Source organism: Neofelis nebulosa, chromosome 4, assembly GCF_028018385.1.
Source record: "Neofelis nebulosa isolate mNeoNeb1 chromosome 4, mNeoNeb1.pri, whole genome shotgun sequence".
Taxonomy (NCBI): domain Eukaryota; kingdom Metazoa; phylum Chordata; class Mammalia; order Carnivora; family Felidae; genus Neofelis; species Neofelis nebulosa.
The window spans coordinates 60293710-60315944 of NC_080785.1; the positions used below are offsets into that span (position 1 = coordinate 60293710).

Sequence of the window (22235 nt, forward strand, 5' to 3'; positions counted from 1 at the left end):
AAGAGGAGGAGGTATCTTGGAAGGGAAAGTGAATTCAGCTGGAAATGCTGAAACTGTGGCTGGCGGCTGGGACACACGGGTCGAGACATCCACCAGAAAGCTGCAGGTGGAAGTGTGGATCTCACCAGAGATGTCAGGGTGGGTATGCACAGCGTGGTGAGTCAGGTCCCTACAGAGGAGGGAGCGGGACCCAGGTTAGATGGTTGGCAGGTGTCTCCATTTATAGACAGGAGGGAATTGGGTTGGGAGAGCGGAAGGAAGGGGGTTTGGGAGAATGCTCACAAAGTTAGGAGAAACAAGAGCAGAGTGGGAGCCAAGAAAGCAAATTTCAAGAAGGTAGGATTTGTTATTTTTTTAATGTTTTTTATTTTAATTTAATTTAATTTATTTTATTATTATTATTATTTTTTTATTTTTGGGACAGAGCGAGACAGAGCATGAACGGGGGAGGGGCAGAGAGAGAGGGAGACACAGAATCGGAAACAGGCTCCAGGCTCCGAGCCATCAGCCCAGAGCCTGACGCGGGGCTCGAACTCACGGACCGCGAGATCGTGACCTGGCTGAAGTCGGACGCTTAACTGACTGCGCCACCCAGGCGCCCCTAATTTAATTTAATTTAATTTAATTTAATTTTACTTTTGAGAGAGAGAGAGCAAGGAAGGAGCAGGGGGGGCGGACAGAGGATATGAAGCAGGTTCTATACTGTCAGCAGAGAGCCTGATGCAGAGCTTGAACTCAGGAACCGGAAGATCATGACCTAAGCGGAAACCAAGAGTTGGATGCTTAACCGACTGAGCCACCCTGGTGCCCCTCAAGAAAATAGAATCTGAATCTGCAGTGTTATGTAAGGTAGTAGGTAGAGGGTATTTATTACTCAGAAAAGGTGTTGAATCTGGACAACAATGTCAGTTGTCTGATGAGTGCGAACAGATTTCCAATTAACTGGTTAACAAACCAGGGAAATAAAAGCAATCCAACATGGAATTGGGGTGTGGGCAGTTCTGGCACAGGGAAGATAGCAGCAAGCTTCCTCCACTGCCCTGATGCCTTAGGATCTAGATAAAACAGAAAAAAAAAAAATGTTTGATAATTGTGGAATTGTTAAATCCCAGAAGAATGAAGTCCACATCAGAATCTATAGAAGAAAGATTCTCTTTGATGATTTATGTATTCTGATGATAAACTCCTATAGCTACATGCAACTCACATGCACCATAGCTTAGTTAGGACTTACTGTCAGGAGCTTCAGTTCCTTAGAGAACCCCAGCCTTGATTTCCATGGTAGCCCCAAGCCTTTCCAGACAAATCCAAGAACCCTTCAACACTTGGCTAGCTCCTATGTCTAACACTTCTGACATTTTTTCCCCAAACATTCTTTAAGCCTTTATCTTAACTGCCCTCAACTCTGCTTTTACTGTCCATCAAAGAAGAAATGCCATTTCAGGGAATGGCATTTCCGGGTTATATATATTTGTTGGAGAGTCAAGACTCCAAGATTATGTCTTTCTCGCCTACTCCCTAAACCGCCATTGTTATATATGCGGCAGATGGCAAGCCGGAAAAGGTTCATGTCGGTCCACTAGTGTGGAACAGAGGCACCCCCAAACCCTACCCCAGAGATTACGGACCCCGAGCCCCAGCGCAGGGCCTGGGGTTTGCCGTGGTTGCACCCCCTCCGGCCCGACCCCACCTGGCGGCCTCCAACTGACGGGCTTTGGCGCAGGATTCCAAGGGTTCGTGGCCTGGAGAAGAGGGCACCGCTCACCCTGAGGCTGATCTCCAGGGCAGTTTCCGGAACACTGACTACGCGCGTTGAGTGTCTGAAGGCGCGGGCCAGATGGTCAGGGGCCCAGGCCATCCGGGCACCCAGGAGGCCAGCAGCACCTCCTATCCAGCCAGCCCAGCCCGCAGCTCATTGTTCTGTTACCAACAGTTACCGCAAAGTCGGCAACTAGAAACCAATCCAAACTAGGGAAGATTTGAAGGCAGTCGCTGACTTCTGTGACGTTTTCACGTGTGGCCCTGCAGCGTCCATCACGTTACACCCTGGACGCACTCCTGTTTCCCCGGGGTGCGGGGAAGCGTGCTGTGGATGCCAGAGAGCAGGTGATCAGCTATATATACCAGAGTGCGAGAGAGCACCCCAAAGGCAGTCTCCCAGTAATAATAATGTCATTGATTTGAGCTCTAAGTATCAGAAAACGCAGCTCTCTGAAAATTAGATGTACCACTGACCGCCACGAGGAGGCTGGGGATGAAGGTACACCCTGCGGAACCCTAGTGGAGCTTGTAGGAAAAAGGAAAAAATCAGTACCGCTAATCCTGCCTTTATTTAAAATGTTGACATTCTGCCTCTCATGAATGCTGCTGTATTAATTTTGAATTTCTAAGAAAAAATATTGCCTAAGACATTTATTTTGATTGCTGACTTTGAATACCTTACGTTTTTGAACTAAGGCCAATGTCTAACTTGCTTAATCCTAGACCTAGTCTTAGGATGGGCACGGAGGTGGCATTATGGAGGAGTCCCACGATTCCAGGTGCACAGAAAAATGGAACTCTTGGCGGATCTTATTGTGAAGAGCATTTTGGCTGAGTAGCTGAGAAGTCCTCTCTCTGACAGAAAATGGGTAAGTTGAGTCACTGTTTTTGCAAGTCTCTTCCAATCTCTAAGTCTTTTTTTTTTTTTTTTTTTTTTACTTTTTGGATCCCCTAGTTCCATTGGAACCTCTTGCATAGGCTGTCATGTGATCTTGTTCATGTGAGTTTTGTTTCCCTCTAGCTTGGGATGCTTGAGATCTGTCTGTGCCATAGTATTTTCTGCCAAGGCCGAGTACACTGCATTTAGTAAACGTTGGTTCAATTGTATGAGTTGGTTGCGTGGGTCCAAATTTGAACTTGAAATCTAAAAATTAAATGTAGCTTTTAGAAATAAGTCAGGCTACTTGCATTAAAAAAAAATGCTGGTGTTGGGATAAAGTGTTCAAAACTGTCTCGGTAGAGAAATCAAACACACACTCTTTTAGTACTTCTTAAAAGTATTTGGGTCTGGTGGAGGTGGGTGGGTAAGCGTCTACCCAGTTATCACAGGAGTAATTATCTGAGAGTGTTGAAGTGGTTTTTATCCCAGAAGTAAAAATCAGTTGAGAGGAATGATCCACTGAGAAAATGCATAAAATAATTTATTGGTCCCTTTTTGCTGTGAATATGAGTTATATAATTTCAGATTATCATTTACGTAGATGCTACATGAAAAAATGGGAGTACATACTATTTGCTCGTTTTTGTACATTATACACATGTGAGTATTAGAATCATATGCAAAATACTTTTATGGAGCATCTTACGTAAGTAAACTACTAAGCAGATAATTTCTACTAAGATTACGTTTAAAAATTTTATCCTTATTTAAAAAATCTTTTTACTTAATGTTGATTAAGAAGAAAAAAGAAATTTTAAAAAAAATCTATTTTAGTAAAGGAACTCAGGAACTCATTTATTATAGGGTCTTAATGTGTTCTCTCTTGGAGAAAAGTTCACCATTTAACTGATCATGAAGACTAAAATAATGCAAATTTAATTATGGAATGTCAAAGATGGAGGTTAGTGAAGTACTTTTTTGGTAAAGGAACATCATAGAAATCCTCACATGGGTGGTATCACGTTTTTATAAAAGAAGCATCCTTAGCAGAGTGAGCAGAGAGATTTTTTTTACCTCCATGAGATGGGAGTCTAGCCTGAGGAATTCAGCTTGAATTTTGAAAAATCCATGTAAAATGTACATTCTGCTTTATAATCAATCTTGTTTTAGTATAAAAATAAAGTTGCTCCCCCTAACTTCCCTCAAATCTTTGAGTAATATTTACATTGAGGCAAGACACCCTGTGTTTATCCTGTGGCTTTACCTCCCTGGCACGCTGCCATTGCCTGCAGGGGTATGCATACCCCAGTTTGAAAGCTCTATCGTATCATGTATGTGGCTTTGGATAAGAAGAAAGAGCCTGTGCTCCAAGTCAGGGCATGTGGGGTTTGGTCTCAGCTCTGACATTAACTAGTTGTTGGCCACTGTCAGGTCACTTAATGTCTCCGTGGATTAAGTGTTCCTTTAATAGTAAAATGAAGAAGTTGAAAGTTTAGCACAAAAATCTATTATTTAATTACATTCTTCTAGACAGGTAATGTGTGTTATTCTCAGAATGAAAGATTCTTGTTGAGTTGTTGACATATAATTGTTTTTTAAGAACCATTTTTCAGTGGAAAATATGTGAGAAAAAAATATGCATGTGATGGTTATCTTTAAAGCTAAATAATTTTTTTAAATATTATCTTCCTAATTTTGCCCTGAGTAATTAGGGCAGTAATAAGTCTGGATGCTATTTTTCCAAGTGACTAAAAAATATTTATTATATAAAATCATCATTATCTGTCATTTTCTACTGTAAAGAATGTACAGAGAATGAGCAACATAATCACCCACAATCAAAGCATATTCTTATATGTATAAATATATCTTTTTATGATATTTGATAAGCAGAGTATCAACATTTTCATTGTTTTAAGTTTTGGTAAAATGATATATCATTTTAATTGACAGCTACAATTTTTTTGTTTGTTGACACAAAATGCGAATGAAATAGAATATTGAGAATTCATGGAATTCTCTGTGAGTCTTTCATGTTACTGCAAGTCTTACAGGAAGAGGCACTGACTGCTTTTATTCAGGACTATATTTAAAATTTTTATAATGAATAGCCTTGGAAGATATAGTGTCTGCCTCCTGAGCAAAGAGTAGGTGTATTTTTGGTTTTTTACTAAGCAGCATAATAAATGTAATGTCTCCCTTATGATAAAGATGAGACCAGGCAGGCTTTTACTGCCTAGTATAAAATATTTGGGTTTTCCAAGTTCAGGGTTCCTCTCCTCCAACACAACCCATTATATGTGACCACATCATCTGGCCTGATTCTCAGGTCTCTGGAAATTGTGGCTGGAGGAATTGGTGCAAATACACATACTCTGGTTGTGCTTGTTACTGTGAATACTAAACCTTCCCTAGTCTCTGACCCAGAACTCTCATATCATCTTCCAGCCTCTATGAAACTGTGGCTCACTCACTTGCTTCTGCCTATGTAGGTTTTTTCCTTTTAATGAAAAGTGTCCATATAATTTATTCAGCCTTCATATTTCTCTTTACCATCTCATGAACTTCCGTCTTTTAAACTCAACTACTGAATTGAATTTTTGTATTATATTCCATTGTAATTATTCTTATGGTTTATTTATTCATTACTATATTGATGGACATTTATGTTGGGCCAATTTTTTTTTTCTTTTTTGCTGTGATAATCAATGCTGTAATAAATGCTTCTGGATGTTACATCAGGTGAAATTCCTTGATGGTATTAATGAGTCATATCTAGGAATGTTCCTATCTCTATAGGATGACATTTTGTTGAATTTTGCCGAACTAATTGGAGAAAAATTTTATCTCAGTGCTTTAATTTGTTTAGTGAAGATGAGTAGCTTTGAAATGCCTATTACTTATCTGTATTTTTTTTCTTTGATTTTTCTTTTTTCTTTTTCTTTTTTAATTTACATCCAAGTAAGTTAGAATATAGTGTAATAATGATTTCAGGCCTAGAATCTGGTGATTCATCCCCTATGTATAACACCCAGTGCTCATCCCAACAAGCACCTTCCTTAATGCTCATTGCCCATTTAGCCATCCCACCACCCACAACCCCTACAGCAACCCTCAGTTTGTTCTCTGTGTTTAAGAGTCTCTTATGTTTTGTTCTCCTCCCTGTTTTTATATTATTTTTGCTTCCCTTCCCTTATGTTCATCTATTTTGTATCTTAAATTCCATCATATGAGAGAAGTCATATGATATTTGTCTTTCTCTAACTGGCTAATTTCACTTAGCGTAATAGCCTCTAGTTCCATCCACGTTGTTACAAATGGGAAGATTTCTTTTCTTTTCTTTTCTTTTCTTTTTGATTTGACATCTAGGCTCTTTTCATACTTTGGCTATTGTCAACAGCGCGGTTATAAACATTGGGGTGCCTGTGATCCTTCAAAACAGCATACCTGTATCCTCTGGATAAATACTTAGTAGTGCAAATGCTGGGTCATAGAGTAGTTCTATTTTTAGTTTTTTGAGTAACCTCCATACTGTTTTCCAGAGTAGCTGCACCAGTTTGCATTCCCACCAGCAGTGCAAAAGAGTTCCCCTTTCTCCACATCCTCGCCAGTATCTGTTGTTGCCTGAGTTGTTAATTTTAGCCTTTCTGACTGGTGTGAGGTGGTATCTCATGTGGTTTTGATTTGTATTTCACTGACGATGAGTGATGTTGAGCATTTTTTTATGTATCTGTTAGCCATCTGGTTGTCTTCTTTGGAAAAGTGTCTATTCATGTCTTTTGCCTATTTCTTCACTGGATTGTTTGTTTATTGGGTGTTGAGTTTGATAGGTTCTTTATAGATGTTGAATACTAACCCTTTATCTGATATGTCATTTGCAAATAACTTCTCCCATTCCTTCGGTTTCCTTTTAGTTTTGCTGATTGTTTCCTTCACTGTGAAGAAGATTTTTATTCTGATGAGGTCCCAATAGTTCATTTTTGGTTTTGTTTCCCTTGCCTCTGCAGATGTGTTGAATAAGAAGTTTCTGTGGCCGAGGTAAAAGAGGTTTTGGCCTGCTTTCATCTCTGGGATTTTGATGGCTTCCTTTCTCATGCTTAGGTCTTTCATTTCTGTGAATCTTCATTTCATGTTAGTTGTTTAACTTTTAACATGCAGATGGAAATGACTTAAGCCCTACAAGCTAGATCTATAGAGCTTCCCAGTTCTTTCTTTTTAAAAAAAATTTTTTTTTAAACTTTATTTATTTTTAAGACAGAGACAGAGTGTGAGCAGAGGAGGAGCAGAGAGAGAGGGAGACACAGAATCCGAAGCAGGCCCCAAGCCCTGAGCTGTCAGCACAGAGACTGACGCGGGGCTCGAACCCACAAACCGCGAGATCATGACCTGAACCGAAGTCAGACGCTCAACCGACTGAGCCACCCAGGCCCCTCCGCCCACCCCCACCCCCCCCCCCCCCCCCCACCGCCAGTTATTTCTTAAAGTCACCCAGTGATTCAGGTCATCTTGTAGCATCCTGTACAACTGTCTTCCCTTGCTTTCCTCTTCCTGGCTAATGCCTGCTGCCTAGCAGACTGATGAGATAAACTATTTCTCTGTCCTCAAAGTACCCCTTCGCTGATCCCCAGAATCTATGCCCAAGATGCTATTACCTGATGTTCTAAGTGTTGCCATTGTTTAAATTGTCAGAGTGATTGTGGGTTCTGAGCAAATAGAGAAGCATCAGTCTCTTGCCAACCCTGTGACCCATTTGTCACCATGGTTCTAAAGGAATATTGCCCATATGTATTTTTCTTGAAGTCTCTCAGGAAAAGAGTCATTTCTAGTGCTTACTTACATAAACCCATTTTCTCCCAAAATTCACACACAATCCTCCAAATAGCTACCTTAATAGGAACAGGAGGTGGTTCAAGTTTGGAAACATTCCTAGACTACCTGGAACAGCTAAAAAACCTCTAGACAGGACTCCAGCTTAACCAAATAATATAATTTTCAATTGTAAACCTGTGCTGGCTTCAGTGTGGTTTTACATTTTCTCCCAAGATCAGTGGCCCCATGTCTACTCTCTATCTATGCCCTCACAAAGCCACCCTTTGACTATCCCTTGTGAATAGAGGAGAACATGCCCATCAGGGTTCTAGGTATAGAGTGTGGAAAAGATGAGGGGACAAGAACTCCTGGTCAGCTCATCCACTTGTCCCATGGGGTGGGCAGGATCAGGGGGTGGGGAGGCCAGAGGAAGACCTGAGCAGGAGCTTTTATCTTTTAATTTAATTTAATTTAATTTAATTTAATTTAATTTAATTTAATTTTTTAAGTAGGCCCATGCCTAGCATGAAGCCCAACATGGGGCTTGCACTCATGACCCTGAGATCAAGACCTGAGCTGAGATCAAAAGTAAATTGTTTAACCAACTGAGCCACCCAGGCATCCTGAGAGCAGGGGATTTTAAATCATGGAGCCTGGAACAGAAGACCTCCTACCTGAAATTAGCATGGTAACTGGGTAGAGAAGTCATATGGTTCTTTAAAATGAATTTCCATTATAGGATTTCATTGTGTGATGTCATTAAAATAACTAATCCTTCCCTTACCTTGTTCAATTTAGACTTCATGAGTTATTGATACAGAGAAATTTATCCTAAATTGGCAGAGAAGTCTTATAAATGCTAGTCAGAATACTGTATTTTGTCACATATATGATTTAACAATCAGACATCTGAAGCATAAGTTCTCTCTCTATACATGTGTGTGAGTATGTACATGCATGCATGCATGTATGTATACATATACATTCACACACATACGTGCACACACACACACACACACACACACACACACACACCTTACTAGTAGACAACATTTCAATGCCCCCAATGATCTCTCTCTCCTGGTTTTCATATCCTTGTATAATCGTCTCCCCTTGCACATGGGCTGAATTTATGGACTCACTTCTAGTAAATAGAATGTGGCAGGAGGATGGGATATCACTTCTGAAATTAGGTTATAAAAGGACTGTAATTTCTGTCTTGAGGACCCTCTGTCTTGTTCTGTGGCCTGGTCTGAGGTAAACTTGCATGATGTTGTGAGCTGACCTATAGACCCACATGACAAGGTATTGTTGTCTCTGGCCAACAGCCGGAGAGAGGACCTGAAGTCTGCCAATAGCTGTGTGAGTCAGTTTGGGAGTAGATGCCCCTCTACTGAAGCCTTGAGATAACTATAGCCCTGGCCTGGATTGCTGCCTTCTGAGAGATTCTGACCCAGAGGCACCCAGGTGAGCCACACTCAGAGTCCTGACACTCAAAATGGAAATAATAAATGTTTACTATTTGAAGCTGCTAAATTTTGAAGTAATTTGTTATGCAGCAATAGATTACTAATGCATTTATATGTGTATTATTGTATTATATGTATGTATGAATTTAAATTACAAGTACAAGGAAGGCCAAAAAGTCACATTTCTCTAGTCAATTCAGTTATTTTCAAAAGAATCCTTGTCCCTGTTACCATATGTAGTAAACATTTGACAAAATTTCTCATCCTGACAATTTCCAGATTAATATTTAAATCTGGAAAGATAAATTTATTCTTGGAATGTTAGCTACATGCAACCACATGTTTAGATGTAAAAATAAATTTGACTCTTTTATCATAATGTAATTTAATTGAAGGATAACTTCAAAAAAAATTTTTTATTAAGCTACAACTTAATCTAAATTGTGTTGACTTTAAAAAAAAAATCATTACCCAAATAATACTATTGGCAAGTCAATAAACAATTTTTTAAAATCTTTTTATGAAAACTTTTTAAATGCAATATATATTTTTAAAAAATGGGACAGAATAGAGTACTATTGTTTTGTCAAACTTTGGGTATTATATTGGGGATGTTTTATGTCTCAATACATTGTTTTCTCCGAAACTCTTTTTTAAAGTTTTTTTTTTCCCTTTATTTAAGAGAGAAAGAGTGGGGGGAGAGGGGCAGAGAAAGAGAAAGACAGAGAGAGAGAGAGAGAGAGAGAGAGAGAGAGAGAGAATCCTAAGCAGGCTCCACACTCAGAGTGGAGCCCAACGCAGGGCTCAATCGCAATCGCACAACCCTGGGATCATGACCTGAGAGAAAATCAAGAGTCGAACACTCAACTGAGTGAGGCACTCAGGCGCCCCATCTCAGAGGCTCAGGGATCCAAAACTGCTAAGATTTTCTTCTCTATACTCCCATAGATTTTAAAGTAAATTTTAGAATGAAGACTCAGCTTGGAAGTCATTTTCCTTTATGGCTTGGATTAGTTTTGCATAATAAGATCATTGTTAGCAGTGGCATCCAGGATTCTTGGGGACAGATTATTTGTTGCTCTTATTTCCTTCCATACTAAAGTGACAGGGAGAGACTCCCAAATTAGCTCCAGGAAGCCTAGATTACCGTGTGTGGCCAGCTTGGGCCATCAAGCCATTTAAAGGAGTCTTCTTTCTGCATGAGATGACCCAACATCCTTCCTTTATGCACTCATTCATTCAGTCAGGCATTGAAATTGACTGAATCCCTACCATCAATCAGATACTCTGCCAAGGACTGGAGAATGTGAATAAGGCACTCTCCAAAGAAAAGGAGTTATGAAGCAAATAGTATTAGTACCCATAGCTCTAAACATACTTTAATTATGTTTGGTTCTGCTTGATATTGGCTGGTATTCAAATAGATTATTAAAGATGTTACTATTATTTTCTCAGAGCCTGAAGTGTTTCAATTACTCTTGTACATAATTCCAAACTGTCTTATTGACTGTAATAACTGTGTGCTCTTTATTGCCTTTATTCAGCTGTAAGGTTCTTATTAAAGATGCTTTCATTACCAACTTTTCACACAAAGCAAGTAGGAGACAAAGGTTCAATAATCATTTTAATTATAGACACTACATTTTGGAAAGTAGTTCAGAAGAAATCTTTTTCAGAAGAAGTACAAAGACATTGAGAGGTTTTTTGCATTTCAAGTTTAATGCTTCTAAAGTTTTAGAAAATAATTTTTGTTTCATGAATCCTTTTTAGGTTATAACGAAGAAAGAAAATGTGTTTCCACATTGGGGAATGGTTTCCAAGATGCTTGGCAATTTTCCTTATATTCGGATAGAAAAGATAGACAAACAGCTCATTTAGGCTCTGTCCAATTTAGCCTTTCCCTAGTGATCTGGATTATGCAGGAAGAAGCAGAAATCAAGCTAAAGGCCACCAGATCCCTACCATTTGTATAGGTGATGGCTTCATGTCACTTTTGCAGGCACAGATTATTAAAAACAGGTGGGGAAATATGGGAAGGAGAGTGAGCTAATAAAACAAAGGAGAGAGAGCAAAAGGGGAGAAAAACATAAGGGAAAAGGAGTGAAGAGAAGAGAGGAGACAGAGTCAAGACAAGAAAAAAGAGAGCAGAAATATAGAGAAACAGGAGAGAGAGAAAGGAAAGATGATCCGGAATTATACTGTCTCTTGATCACCCTCACCATTTGAAAAGAGAGGCACTACTTCATCCTGGATCTCATGGCCCAGGGAGGCTGGTAATTACAGCTCTCTAAACTCCTGGCATCAAGAATGGGTACATAATCCAAGACAGGCTAAGTAGAACAATCACTCCTAGATTTTTCAAGTTGTAACTAAGGGGAAAGGGGGGGAGTGTCTATTCGTGGTGGTGAAGCTATGTGGTTTAAGACCTAAAGTTAATATTACACGTACTGCCTTAATATCCAAACCTGGGAGGGCCTAGAATGACCTAACTGCATGTCCCCCTCCTCACTCTCTTCCCACAGGCAGAGTGTCCTAGCCAAGCAACCCTCCTTATCCAACAGAATGAATACAATTGCTGCCTGTCCCTGAGTGGCAGGTTTCACTTCCTTGCCAGCCCAAACAATGATTCAAACAATCCAATCACATCCTTGTGTGGGAACGAAGGCATCTCACTCTCTTGTCACTACAGACTCTGCCTCCCACAGGCCCTGGCTATTCACTCTGTTCCAGAGCACAACCCCTGTGTGGTCTTGCATGTTATGCAGCAGCGTCCTCCCCTGGGCTGTGAGTGTAGGGCACTAATAGACTGCTACCCGTCGTATCTCTCCAGAGTCAGGTGTTATGCATTTGGTCATCCCCATGAGCCTGGGGTGAAGATCCTGCCCTTACCAATAATTTGAAGAGAAGGCAATTAAAACAAGCTGTGATATAAACCGGGGGCTGCTGGGCATGTTTCCAGCCATGTATAGTAGCTGGGCTGAGAATGAAAACGTAGCTCACGAAGAGTGGCAGAACTGGGAGAAAATGGGAGAAAATGATTTGGAATTCCTGGCTCTAGTCACCACTGAGGTCCTGCCTTTCCAGCAGTTTTCCACTTTTTTTTTTTTTCCTTAACTTCTTATCGCTTGATGAGGGGTTCTTTCAATGGCATCCAAGAGTTTAGATGGATGTAGGCAGCCAGGGGAAAGAGGGGAAAGAAGGAAAAGTAAAGAAAGAAAAGTTGTACATGGTGAGTCGGAATCAAGAACCAGCTACAGTCACCTCACTGTGAATCAGTGAAGTCAATATTTGGTTGCCTTCATTTGAATGGAAGTTAATGGCCTTTTATTTACTAAGTACCTAACTGTGTGACCTGTACAGTTCTTGTAGAATGAGAAGATATATAACAGGTGTAGAAGGCTGCTTATAGTCCAATATCATGAACAGGGAAAAATATCTCCAGACACATAAGGTATATTCTATAGTGGGATAAGGAAGATATCACCCCATGTGGAAAGTCAAGTATAAAGAAATTAGAATATTACTTTTCAGGATTTATATTTGAAAGCACTGAAGTTATTTCTTGAAGGCCCACAGTTTTCTGTATAGAAAATGAAGGAATCTTAAAGTTTATATGCTGATGAACATTAGAAAATTTTTTTCTCACTGAGGTGAAAGTCACATAGAAAGCATTGTTTTGATTTTTTTTGTTTCTTTATTTATTTTGAGAGTGAGAGAGAGAGAGCACAAGCAGGGAAGGGCAGAGACAGAGTGAGAGAGAATCCCAAGCAGGCCCTGGGCTGTCCCTGTGGAGTCTGACATGGGGCTTGAACCCACAAACCACGAGATCATGACCTGAGCCGAAACCAAGAATGGGATGGTTGACCAACTGAGCCACCCAGACATCCCATAGAAAACATTTTAAAATGAACAATTCAGTGGCATTTAGTACAGTTACAATGCAACCATCACCTTTATCTGGTTCTAAAACACTTTCATCATGCTCAGAGGAGATCCCATCCCTATCCCCATTTCTCCCTCCACCCAAACCTCCCCCACCCCAACCCTGGCAACCACTAATCTACTCTCTATCTTTATGAACGGACTTGTTGTGGATGTTCCATATGAATGGAATATATGTCTAGCTTCTTTCACTTAGCAGAATGTTTTGGAGGTTCATCCATGTTTCAGCATGCTTCAGCAATTCATTCTTTTTAAGGCTAAATAGTGAACCTTTGTAACAATGTACCACAGTTTGTTTATTCTTTCATCTGTTGATAGATACTTGGGTTGTTTCTGTCTTTTAGCTATTGTGAATAGTGCTGCTAGGTAAATTTATTGGAACGCTTTGTTATTTGTTAGAACACTTGTCTTCAGTTTTTTAAGGTATATGCCTAAGAGTGGAATTACTGGGTTATGCGCCAATTCTGGTTAACTGTTGGAGGTGCCATCAAATTATTCTCTGAATGTGGCAGCCTAAATGTATCTGGATTTCACAACCCTAGCCACAACTATTGGTCAGTCACAGAAGCTAGTACAATCAGTTTTTGCCTAGACTCTTTCCATTGTCTTATCATTAAACTGTTAGTGTATGATCTTAGAAGCTGCTGTTAGCCATGTTTCTACCTAGAAGGTGGACTTAAAATAGAAGAAAATGAAAGTAACATACAGAGCAAGAGCAGGTCAAGTTTAATGGTGTTAGTTCTTCCTTCTAGCTAGTTCTACTCCTGCTTTACTTCACTGCAGTTTGGTTATGGAAGTTAATATACTTTCTTTTTGGTTCAAGCCACTTGACATTAGATTTCTCTACTTTAAATCAAAAGTCCGACCAAGTTAGTTGATGTGGTAATATTATCTTGAGGTGAACTTCTTAATACCCTGGCATTTTCACATGCATGTGTCATTTCTTGGGTCTATATCTGGCCCAAACTGACCCTAATTTCTAGTATAACGCTTGCCAGAACTTCTGTCTACTGATATCCCTGCCCCTCCCCTCCACCAAATTAAGAACTAATAAGAAAATGTGAAAATATTTCTGGTAGAATTGTATCTTTTTTCTTTCTCTTTAAAAATTTACATTACTGTAGTTGGAGAGCTGCCAAGAGCTTGAAGTACAGCTGCATTTTTGAATTAATTAAATATCATAATCCTGTTTGCAGTTTCTATCAGTAACTAGAATGAATGTTATAGAAAGAGCATTTACTAAAAGGAATGTGTTGTGTAATTTAATGTATGCTAAATGTAGGTGGTCTAAAGACTATTTTACTGCATTCCTAATTTTACCCATAAACTTTAAAAATTCTGTCACTGAAGTGTGAATACCATTCAACAAAAGGAAGTCAACTAAGCCCTTTATATAACATTATTTTAAATAATCTTTTCTATATTTTCGAAGTCAGATTGTATAGTTAGTTAATCCATCTACCTATTGTAATATTAGGTGGTGAAAAATGTCCTGCATCCTGTCTCTATACATTCTTTTTCAATTCCCTTTTGTTGACTTTTCTTATATTTTGTATCATAGCTTTGGTAACTAGGATGTCGTTGGGTGAAGAAAATCCCTTATTTCCGATCTTTGTCATTTACAAATTAGTGACTCAAAGTATTACATGTGCACTCCCATAATTGTTTATCTTGGTGTGGCCCATGCTGAAAATTATTTCTGCTATCAAAATTATTTTGTTCTTTGACTTGATCTCTTGGTATTTTTTGGTTATGTTTTCTCTAGAAGTCAGGAATTGCTTGTCGGAAATCCCTTGACAAGAAAATTTACTAAGAACGTTACTGGATTGGTAAACTTGACAGTTTCTTTGCTAACAAATTCTAGCTTCCATAGCTTAACTTCTTACCCTACAGCTATTTTTTCCTCTCGCATGATTTTCTTCATATACTATTGTGGTTTGGATACTTTTTTATTAACTTTGTTTTGTTACTTAGATATGGATCAAACTTAAACTGTATAGCTATGATAACTTAACACTTTGTATTACTTAAGATAATTTAAGACACTTTCTTTAACTGGTGGAATGATCCTGAGGCTCTTGTCTGGAGCTCCATTGGAGGAGACCCATTGGAAAATCACACAGTCTGGCTACGGCTTTTTCCTACAGTGGCTTTTATAACCTGGATCATATTCTGTTTATCTATAAATGATCTCGGTTGTTGTTTCCAACAACCCTGAGTATAAGTCCCTGTGATTTATCATGTACAGAGTCACTAACTGATTCATTGTCAGTGATAGGTGCTAACTTTGGAGTAAAGGGGTTGTCCTAAGTTATGAAATTTTCATTATAATATCAGGACACTAAGCTTTACTTGTTTACACAGTAAAGAACAGTAAAGAAGTATCTTGTGTCTATTAATAAGAAATCCAAAGGGCAATCAGTTCTCAGGGTCAGAGCTCTAGATCTCTGCTAGTTTTATTTTTAATTTTTTTAAGTTTATTTATTTATTTTGAAAGAGAGAGTATGGGGGTGGGAGCAGAGAGAGAGGGGGAGAGAGAGAATCCCATCAAGGCTCTGCTCTGTCAGCACAGAGCCTGATGCAGCGCTCAAATTCATGAACCACGAGGTCATGACCAGAGCTGAAATCGAGAATCAGATGCTTAGCCCACTGAGCCACCCAGTTTTCCCTAGATCTCTGCTAACTCTATTTTTTAATTTTTATTTATTTTTACTTGTTGATTTATCTTTTAATTTTTTAGAGGGAAAGAGAGCACAAACAGGGGAGAGGAGCAGAGGGACAGAGAAAGAGAGGGAGAGACAGTGTATCCTAAGTAGGCTCTATGCTCAGTGCAGACCTGACGACCTGGGATCATAACCCGAGCTGAAATCAAGAGACTGAAGTCAAGAGACCAACTGAGTCACCCAGACACCCCTCTGCTAACTTTAAGTCCTATACTCCTCTAAGTTGATTTTCTTTTCAGGTTTTCAGTTAGCCTTTCCCATCCCAAAACAGTATTCGCAGCTCCAGATTTTACTTCTGATATGCCACTATTGAGAGGAGTGCTTACTTTCTATTATCACCTTATGGAAGGGGAAACATTTCCCTAAATGCTTCCCTTCCATGTACCCTTGGCCAGAATGGAGTTACATGCCCACCTAAAATCAGTCACTGGTGGGGTGCCTCGGTGCCTGGGTGGCTTGGTTGAGTGTCTGACTTTTGATTTTGGCTCAGGTCATGATCCCAGAGTCATGGGATTGAGCCCCCCATCAGGCTCTGTGCTAAGCATGGAGCCTGCTTAAGTTTCTCTCTCTCTCTCTCTCTCTCTCTCTCTCTCTCTCTCTCTCTCTCTCTCTTCCCCCTTTCCCTGGCTCTCTCTTTCTCTCATTCTCTAAAAAAAGTCAAATCAAATCAAATCAATCACTGGCAAGGAGAGTGGTATTGCTATGATTGGTAGACAATCAAGATCCTCTCTGATGTGCTATCTGCCAGGGGGACTCACCCTTCACTGAACTGGGAAGATGATAGTTTGCACTCATCCGCCTGGACTCCCACATAGATGCCCTCCTCCACCTGCTAGAGTTCTACACCACCCAATGGAGTGTCCTCCTTCCCCAAGGACATGATCCTCCTGTGGCTTGAACTCTGACACTATATCCACTTGTCTATCCATCTATGCTCCCCCTACTCTTGGGGAGCTGCTCTGCCAGTGTGCTGAGGCTGAGTTCCCTGTATGGACCCACTGTGTGCATGGACGCCTTCCTCATCTGCTTGGGCTGTGACGCCTGTGACCTCCTTCATACCAATGAGATTTGACTGCTTGCCCAGCCGTGTTCTGTTCCAGAAAGAGTTAAACTATGCTCACATGCAATTTTTATAGAAGTCTATTTAAAGAATAACAAATAGCTATCTATTTAAAGAATGGCAAATAGCTATGTACAAAGTAAATATAAAAGAAAGCAATGAGACTTTTCCACTCACAGAAAAAAAAAGGAGTTGTCAGAATAGAAAGCTGTGATAGTGTATGTATGCTGTTGCTATAAGACATACAGCTAATACGTATGGTGTTCATAGAATAAGAAAAATATAACTATTCCCCCCAACCCATCAGCAGTATCTCATGTTGCAGATGAGATACAGAGAATAGCAATTTAAAATGACATTTGAACTTTTATTTATTGTTAAATTTTTAAAAAATGTTTATTTACTTTTGACGGGGGGGGGGGGGGGGACAAGCAGAGTGTGAGTGGGGAAGGGGCAGAGAGATGGAGACACAGAATCCGAAGCAGGCTCCTGGCTCTCAGCTGTCAGCACAGAGCCAGACAGATGCAGGGCTCAAACCCATGAACCATGAGATCATGACCCGAGCTGAAGTCGGATGTTCTACTGACTGAGCCACCCAGGTGCCCCTGAAATAACATTTTAATGTTTAAAACTGTGTAGCAACCCTTGACAGTTAGAAAAATAAGAATAAGAACCTGGCCCTATTGTTCCCAGAAATGAATTCAAAATAAAATAGTTGCTTTTTAAGAGTTGATGTCATGGTACTTAATAGTCCCCAGCACAGCTGCATTGCAAGAAGGCAACTTTGAGTGGCAATAAAATAAACCTTTTATGTTGCTATCTTAGCTGCAAGATTTCCACAGCATATTCATTTTACAGATGAGAAGCCCGAGGCATGGTGTTAAGTACGCGGTCCAAGATCACACAGCAAGCAGGCAGAACAGGCAGGACCCACTCCCATGCAGCCTGGCTCCTGTGCCCTTCTCTATAGTGACTGCTGACCTGTGGGAAAAATACCCAACTGCGGTATTATCTTTAATAGGAGAAAGCTGGGAAGTAACTATAGAAGAGAAAAGGTTAATGAACCATCTGTTCTGTGGAAATTAAACAGCTGTTAAAGAATGATGCAACCAAGTCACATTTATTGACAAGCAAAGGTGTTTAGTTTATCACCCAATGTTTGCTGTAAACACTGAGTAAGACCATCTATAGATTATAGGGAGAGTAGTTGTGTAAACCTATAAATGCCCAAAGCAGGATGGAAAGATTCCAGGCAAATTGTCCTCAGGGTCAGTTAGGAGAAGAGCAGGATCTGGGATGTGAGAAGAGGAATCTCAGGGGATAGAGGTATATCAACATGATGCAGGAAGGAAAGGTCAAACACATCCCCTGAGGTAGAGGAATGCTCAAGAGGGTTACACTGTCCAGAGGTGGGGGTGGACCCCACAGGCTGGAGGCAAGGGCTTGTCCTCTCTCAGTTTCATGCAGGGACATCACCTGCCCAGACCAGCTCCAGGGTGATGTCAGGCATATGTAGGCCAGGAGTGCTCACCTAGATCCTTCATCTTTTCAGGGCTAACAGGCACCCTGTGCCTACCAGCGTCTCTCAGGTAAATGCTGCAAAGAGCTTGGGTTCATGGAGAGTCCCTCACAAGACAAAAAAAGCTCAGATGGGTCCAAGACTCAGGTGTCCTTTTTGGAGCCTCTGTTGGGGATTGAGCAGCCCTTACTCATGAATGGTCTACTCAGAATATCCTGACCTGGCTTCTGTTTAACTCCCTTCAGGGGAAGTTCAGGAACCTCCATCATGTTCTGAACACGTGGCTGGTGCAGGGTAGGGGAGCTACACACAGGAATGAGACTCAGTTCTTGGCCTGGGGAGGTGAGTGGCCAGGGTTAATTTGCCAGTCTGTTGCCTGTGAATCTTGTGTCATTCCATTGGAGTGGTTTTCTTTTTGACAGTGAGTAAGGACCCACTTCCAGAATGTCAGGCCAAATGGGTAAGGCCAGGAGACTTGGAGCCCTTCTGTCATAGTGGCTTCTTCTGTTTTCATACCTGTCACTGCATGATGTTACTTGTCAACATATGAGTAACATTGGGCTTCCCTGCTGGAGTTAAACTCCACAATGGCAGATCTTTCCATGCAGCCCAGATCCTGAACCCAGGATCAGAGAGGGAAGACTCAGCCTGGCCCCTCTGGCTGGCTCCCTCTAACTAGTCACAAGGTCCATTGGGTAGTTGAGAGAGTCCTGGGGCCTCATAAAGGGGGAAGGTCCCCATGCTTGATGTCTCCATTGCTACACTCTGAAGGTTGCCCTAGGATGGGAGAAGATAGGGCTCCAAGGCTTCTCCCAAGATGGCATGGTGGTTATCCGCATATGGTTTCATTTCTTACAAATTCACTGCACAGTTTCAGGGGTATTGGAGCTCTCTGTTTAGCAAATGTCAGAGACATTTTAGGTAACATTTGGGGACCTGTGGAAGTTAGGAACTTGATGAAATTAAAATGGAAATAACTTTATGGAGAAAAAAGTCCAACTGGAGTTTCAACTGGGATTTCACTAAATTTATGGATTAATTTAGGGAAAATTCAGATCATTATAAATTATTAAGATTTCCAATACAGGTGCAGGAGCATGAAATCTTACTTGTTTTGAGATTGGTATCTGAGAGGGCAAGATCATCTTTTTTTTGCTCCTTTTTTTTCTGTTTTTTTTTTTTTTTTTAAGGCTGACTTGGCTGTTTTTAAAAAAAAAATTTAAATGTTTATTTTTGAGACAGACAGAGAGAGAGAGCACAAGTGGGGGAGGAGCAGAGAGAGGGGGAGACACAGAATCTGAAGCAGACTCCAGGCTCTGAGCTGTCAGCACAGAGCCTGACGCGGGGCTCGAACTCAGAGACCATGGGATTGTGATCTGAGCTGAAGTTGGATGCTTAACCGACTGAGCCACCTAGGTGCCCCCTGACTTGGCTATTTTTGGTTAAATATGTGATATTGGGCATGGTCTGTGACAGAATTTGTACTTGATCTTGAGTAAGCCTTCAGGAGCAGCATGAGGAAGTGGTGACAGCATTATTCTAATATCTTCGGTGAATCGCTTGACTATGGAAGGTTCTTCCTTAGTGATTTTTGATATAATGAATAGCAAGTTAGCCATAGTGATTCTATTAAATATTTTTAACATTTTTAACATTTAATATTTCATATTTGACATTAAATATTCTAACATTACTATTAGCTCTCTTCTTTCTGTCTGTTCTTACTCCTCACAAGAGTTTTATTTACCCGAATGTATTTGCTTAAAGTCTCCTATTTTATAAGCACTGTTTTAAGCCCTAGGGACTTAACCAGGAAAAATTAAAAATCAAAATATTTTGCCCTTATTAAGATTACATTTTAGTGAGTACAACTCAGTTATACAACATGATGTGTCTTTGGCCAGAGATGTGTCCATGAAAATAGGAAAAAGTTGATGCTCGATGAAGATGTATTTAATTTGAGCTGTGTGTCATATTTCTGGCCTCTCCCACTTCCCAGCACGTGGTTAAGTTGCCCTTCCTTGATCTCTTTTGATTGAGTGGGGCCAGATAACTAATTATTACTTATGAGTTGTAAATAAAGATAATTTGGGGCACTTCTGGGTGGGAGCATTGAAATGCCAGTGTAAGATAATCTGGGACACTTCTTTTGCTCTGATCTGAGTGTGGGCAACATAGGAGATGGTGGCTGCTTCATCAGCCTGGGCTCCTGAATGACTGAGACAGTTTGTGATATCGATCCTCTGAGATTTTGTGGGGGACACATTGTTTGTTCCTGCAGGATAGCTCAGCCTGTGCTCACTGATATAACAGGTTTAAAGGAAAGCAAAATGAAACATGTTATATTAGGATTTGTGAGCAGTAAGGTGCCAAATTATACTTGTACAGCACAAGTAGACAGATACAGATCAGGTTTCGTACAATATTCCTTCCACTAGAATCCATGGGAATCCTCTACTAACTGCCTCTCATTGTCTTTTCCATTTTCCTGTTTCTGGTCACTGGCCCCACATTCCATGCTCGCAGCTCTGGTTCATTCCCTATTTAGTGCCTGGCACCTTCTCTTCATACACTCTCTGATGCTGTTGAGTTAGAGCTGGCGTTGACCTTTTATTATGGATACCACATATTTCTGGTTTCAGTCATTCGATACTCTACATTGTGCCAAGTACAAACATGAACATCTTCTTTGCAGCCTAATAGGTCATTTGGTCTAGCTGATATGCTAATTTATTTGAGAGGGCCAAGGTAATGCTGCAGTATTCCACTGCATGTTGATACACTTAGGCTGACTTTCTTATTTTCATCATTATTACTTTATTAGTAAATGACATTTTGGTTCTCTTATGTCCATTCCATTTTCCTCCCCAATTTAAATGAATGAGGATTGGTAATATTGGAGAACCACTTAGGCAACTAGAACTGTGGGATATGTTGCTAGGGCAGTATTGTTCAACATTGGTTCTCTGATAGAATTAAGAGCTCTAAAAGACTCCAGACCCAGGCAGCACTCCAGACCAATTGCAATGGAATGACTGTGCCAGGACTTTGGCATCAGTATTTTTTAACCCCCTCTCCCCTCCTGTTGATTCCAATATGCAGTTGAAGTTGAGAATCACTCTTGTAGACATTAGTGCTGGGTCGGGTGAGGGCAGGTAGCCAAGGTAACTAGCTGCAGAAGGACACAGAGGAGAATGAGGACTAGGAGATAAAGTCTTGCAGGGCCTCCCAGTGAATACTGGCATGCTATACATCTTATTCCTGACGTGCATCAAAGTTGGGCTTAGACACACTTGACGTCTACCAGGATTCTGTATTTTGTGCTGGCTTCTCCTTCTCTCTTCTCCTCCAGCCAGAGCTTGAAAAGCTACTCCTAGGGTAGCAAATATTTAAAAGGCAAATCTAGGTGAATAGAATCATATTGCAAAGTCCATTAGGAGAGACGCAACGCCTAAAGGATAAAACAAAAAAAAAAAATTGGGAAGACACCAGAATGGAGTCGGGAGGTTGAGCAAAGGTGAGAAGGAAGGGTGGATTTTTACACGCAATGGTACAATGAGGCTGGGAACCCCAGCTCCATTGTTGGGGCAGCCACCTTCAAAGAGCACGGTGAGCCTGGGCAGGGAAGAAAGAGCAGATGGCATGTGGCATATTTTGAAATAGAAGCCAATCCTTAGCAAGTAATAAAAACTGACTTTAGCAAAATTGTTTCTATATCTATTCTTCTTGAATGTTAGAATAGGGCTATATTAACATTTTTTTAGGCAAAGAAAATCATTCATTTATGAGGAAAAACCTCCAGCAGTTGAATGTCTCATAAAAATGACACCTCTTAGACAGAAAGTAACCTGTGTTCACCTAGATCTTGTACCTCAATATAATTCTACTAGGGTGGGTTAGGGGTAAGTGTTTTACACTTTAAAGGTATAGAAAGATACTCTGTAGGCTGGGTTGGCACCCACTTCCTTGCTTATGTGCTTTTCCCTTCTCCTTCTAACATCCTTTTCCGACATTCTCTCTCTCTCTTTTTCTCATCTTTTTCTAGCCTTCTGCGCTTAGGAGATCCCCTGCC

At 40.5% G+C, this 22235-nt stretch overlaps 2 protein-coding genes across 8 annotated transcripts in view; one reads left to right on the forward strand and one right to left on the reverse strand.

Annotated features, from left to right (window-relative positions):
* Nucleotides 1–1941, reverse strand: part of LRRC72 (leucine rich repeat containing 72) — a 43304-nt gene extending 41363 nt beyond the window's left edge. The window contains exon 1 of one of the 5 annotated variants that reach the window (XM_058724914.1): nucleotides 1691–1941. In XM_058724914.1, the coding sequence (XP_058580897.1) occupies nucleotides 1691–1858 (168 nt within the window). In that variant the 5' untranslated portion in view covers nucleotides 1859–1941. The remainder of the gene's footprint in view (nucleotides 1–1690) is intronic. The other 4 variants (XM_058724911.1, XM_058724912.1, XM_058724913.1 and 1 more) reach the window with 4 other exon arrangements.
* SOSTDC1 (sclerostin domain containing 1) overlaps nucleotides 25–22235 on the forward strand; it is a 68303-nt gene continuing 46092 nt past the window's right edge. The window contains exons 1-2 of one of the 3 annotated variants that reach the window (XM_058724919.1): nucleotides 25–138; nucleotides 2485–2630. In XM_058724919.1, coding sequence (XP_058580902.1) covers nucleotides 2627–2630 — 4 coding nt within the window. In that variant the 5' untranslated portion in view covers nucleotides 25–138; nucleotides 2485–2626. The other 2 variants (XM_058724918.1, XM_058724917.1) reach the window with 2 other exon arrangements.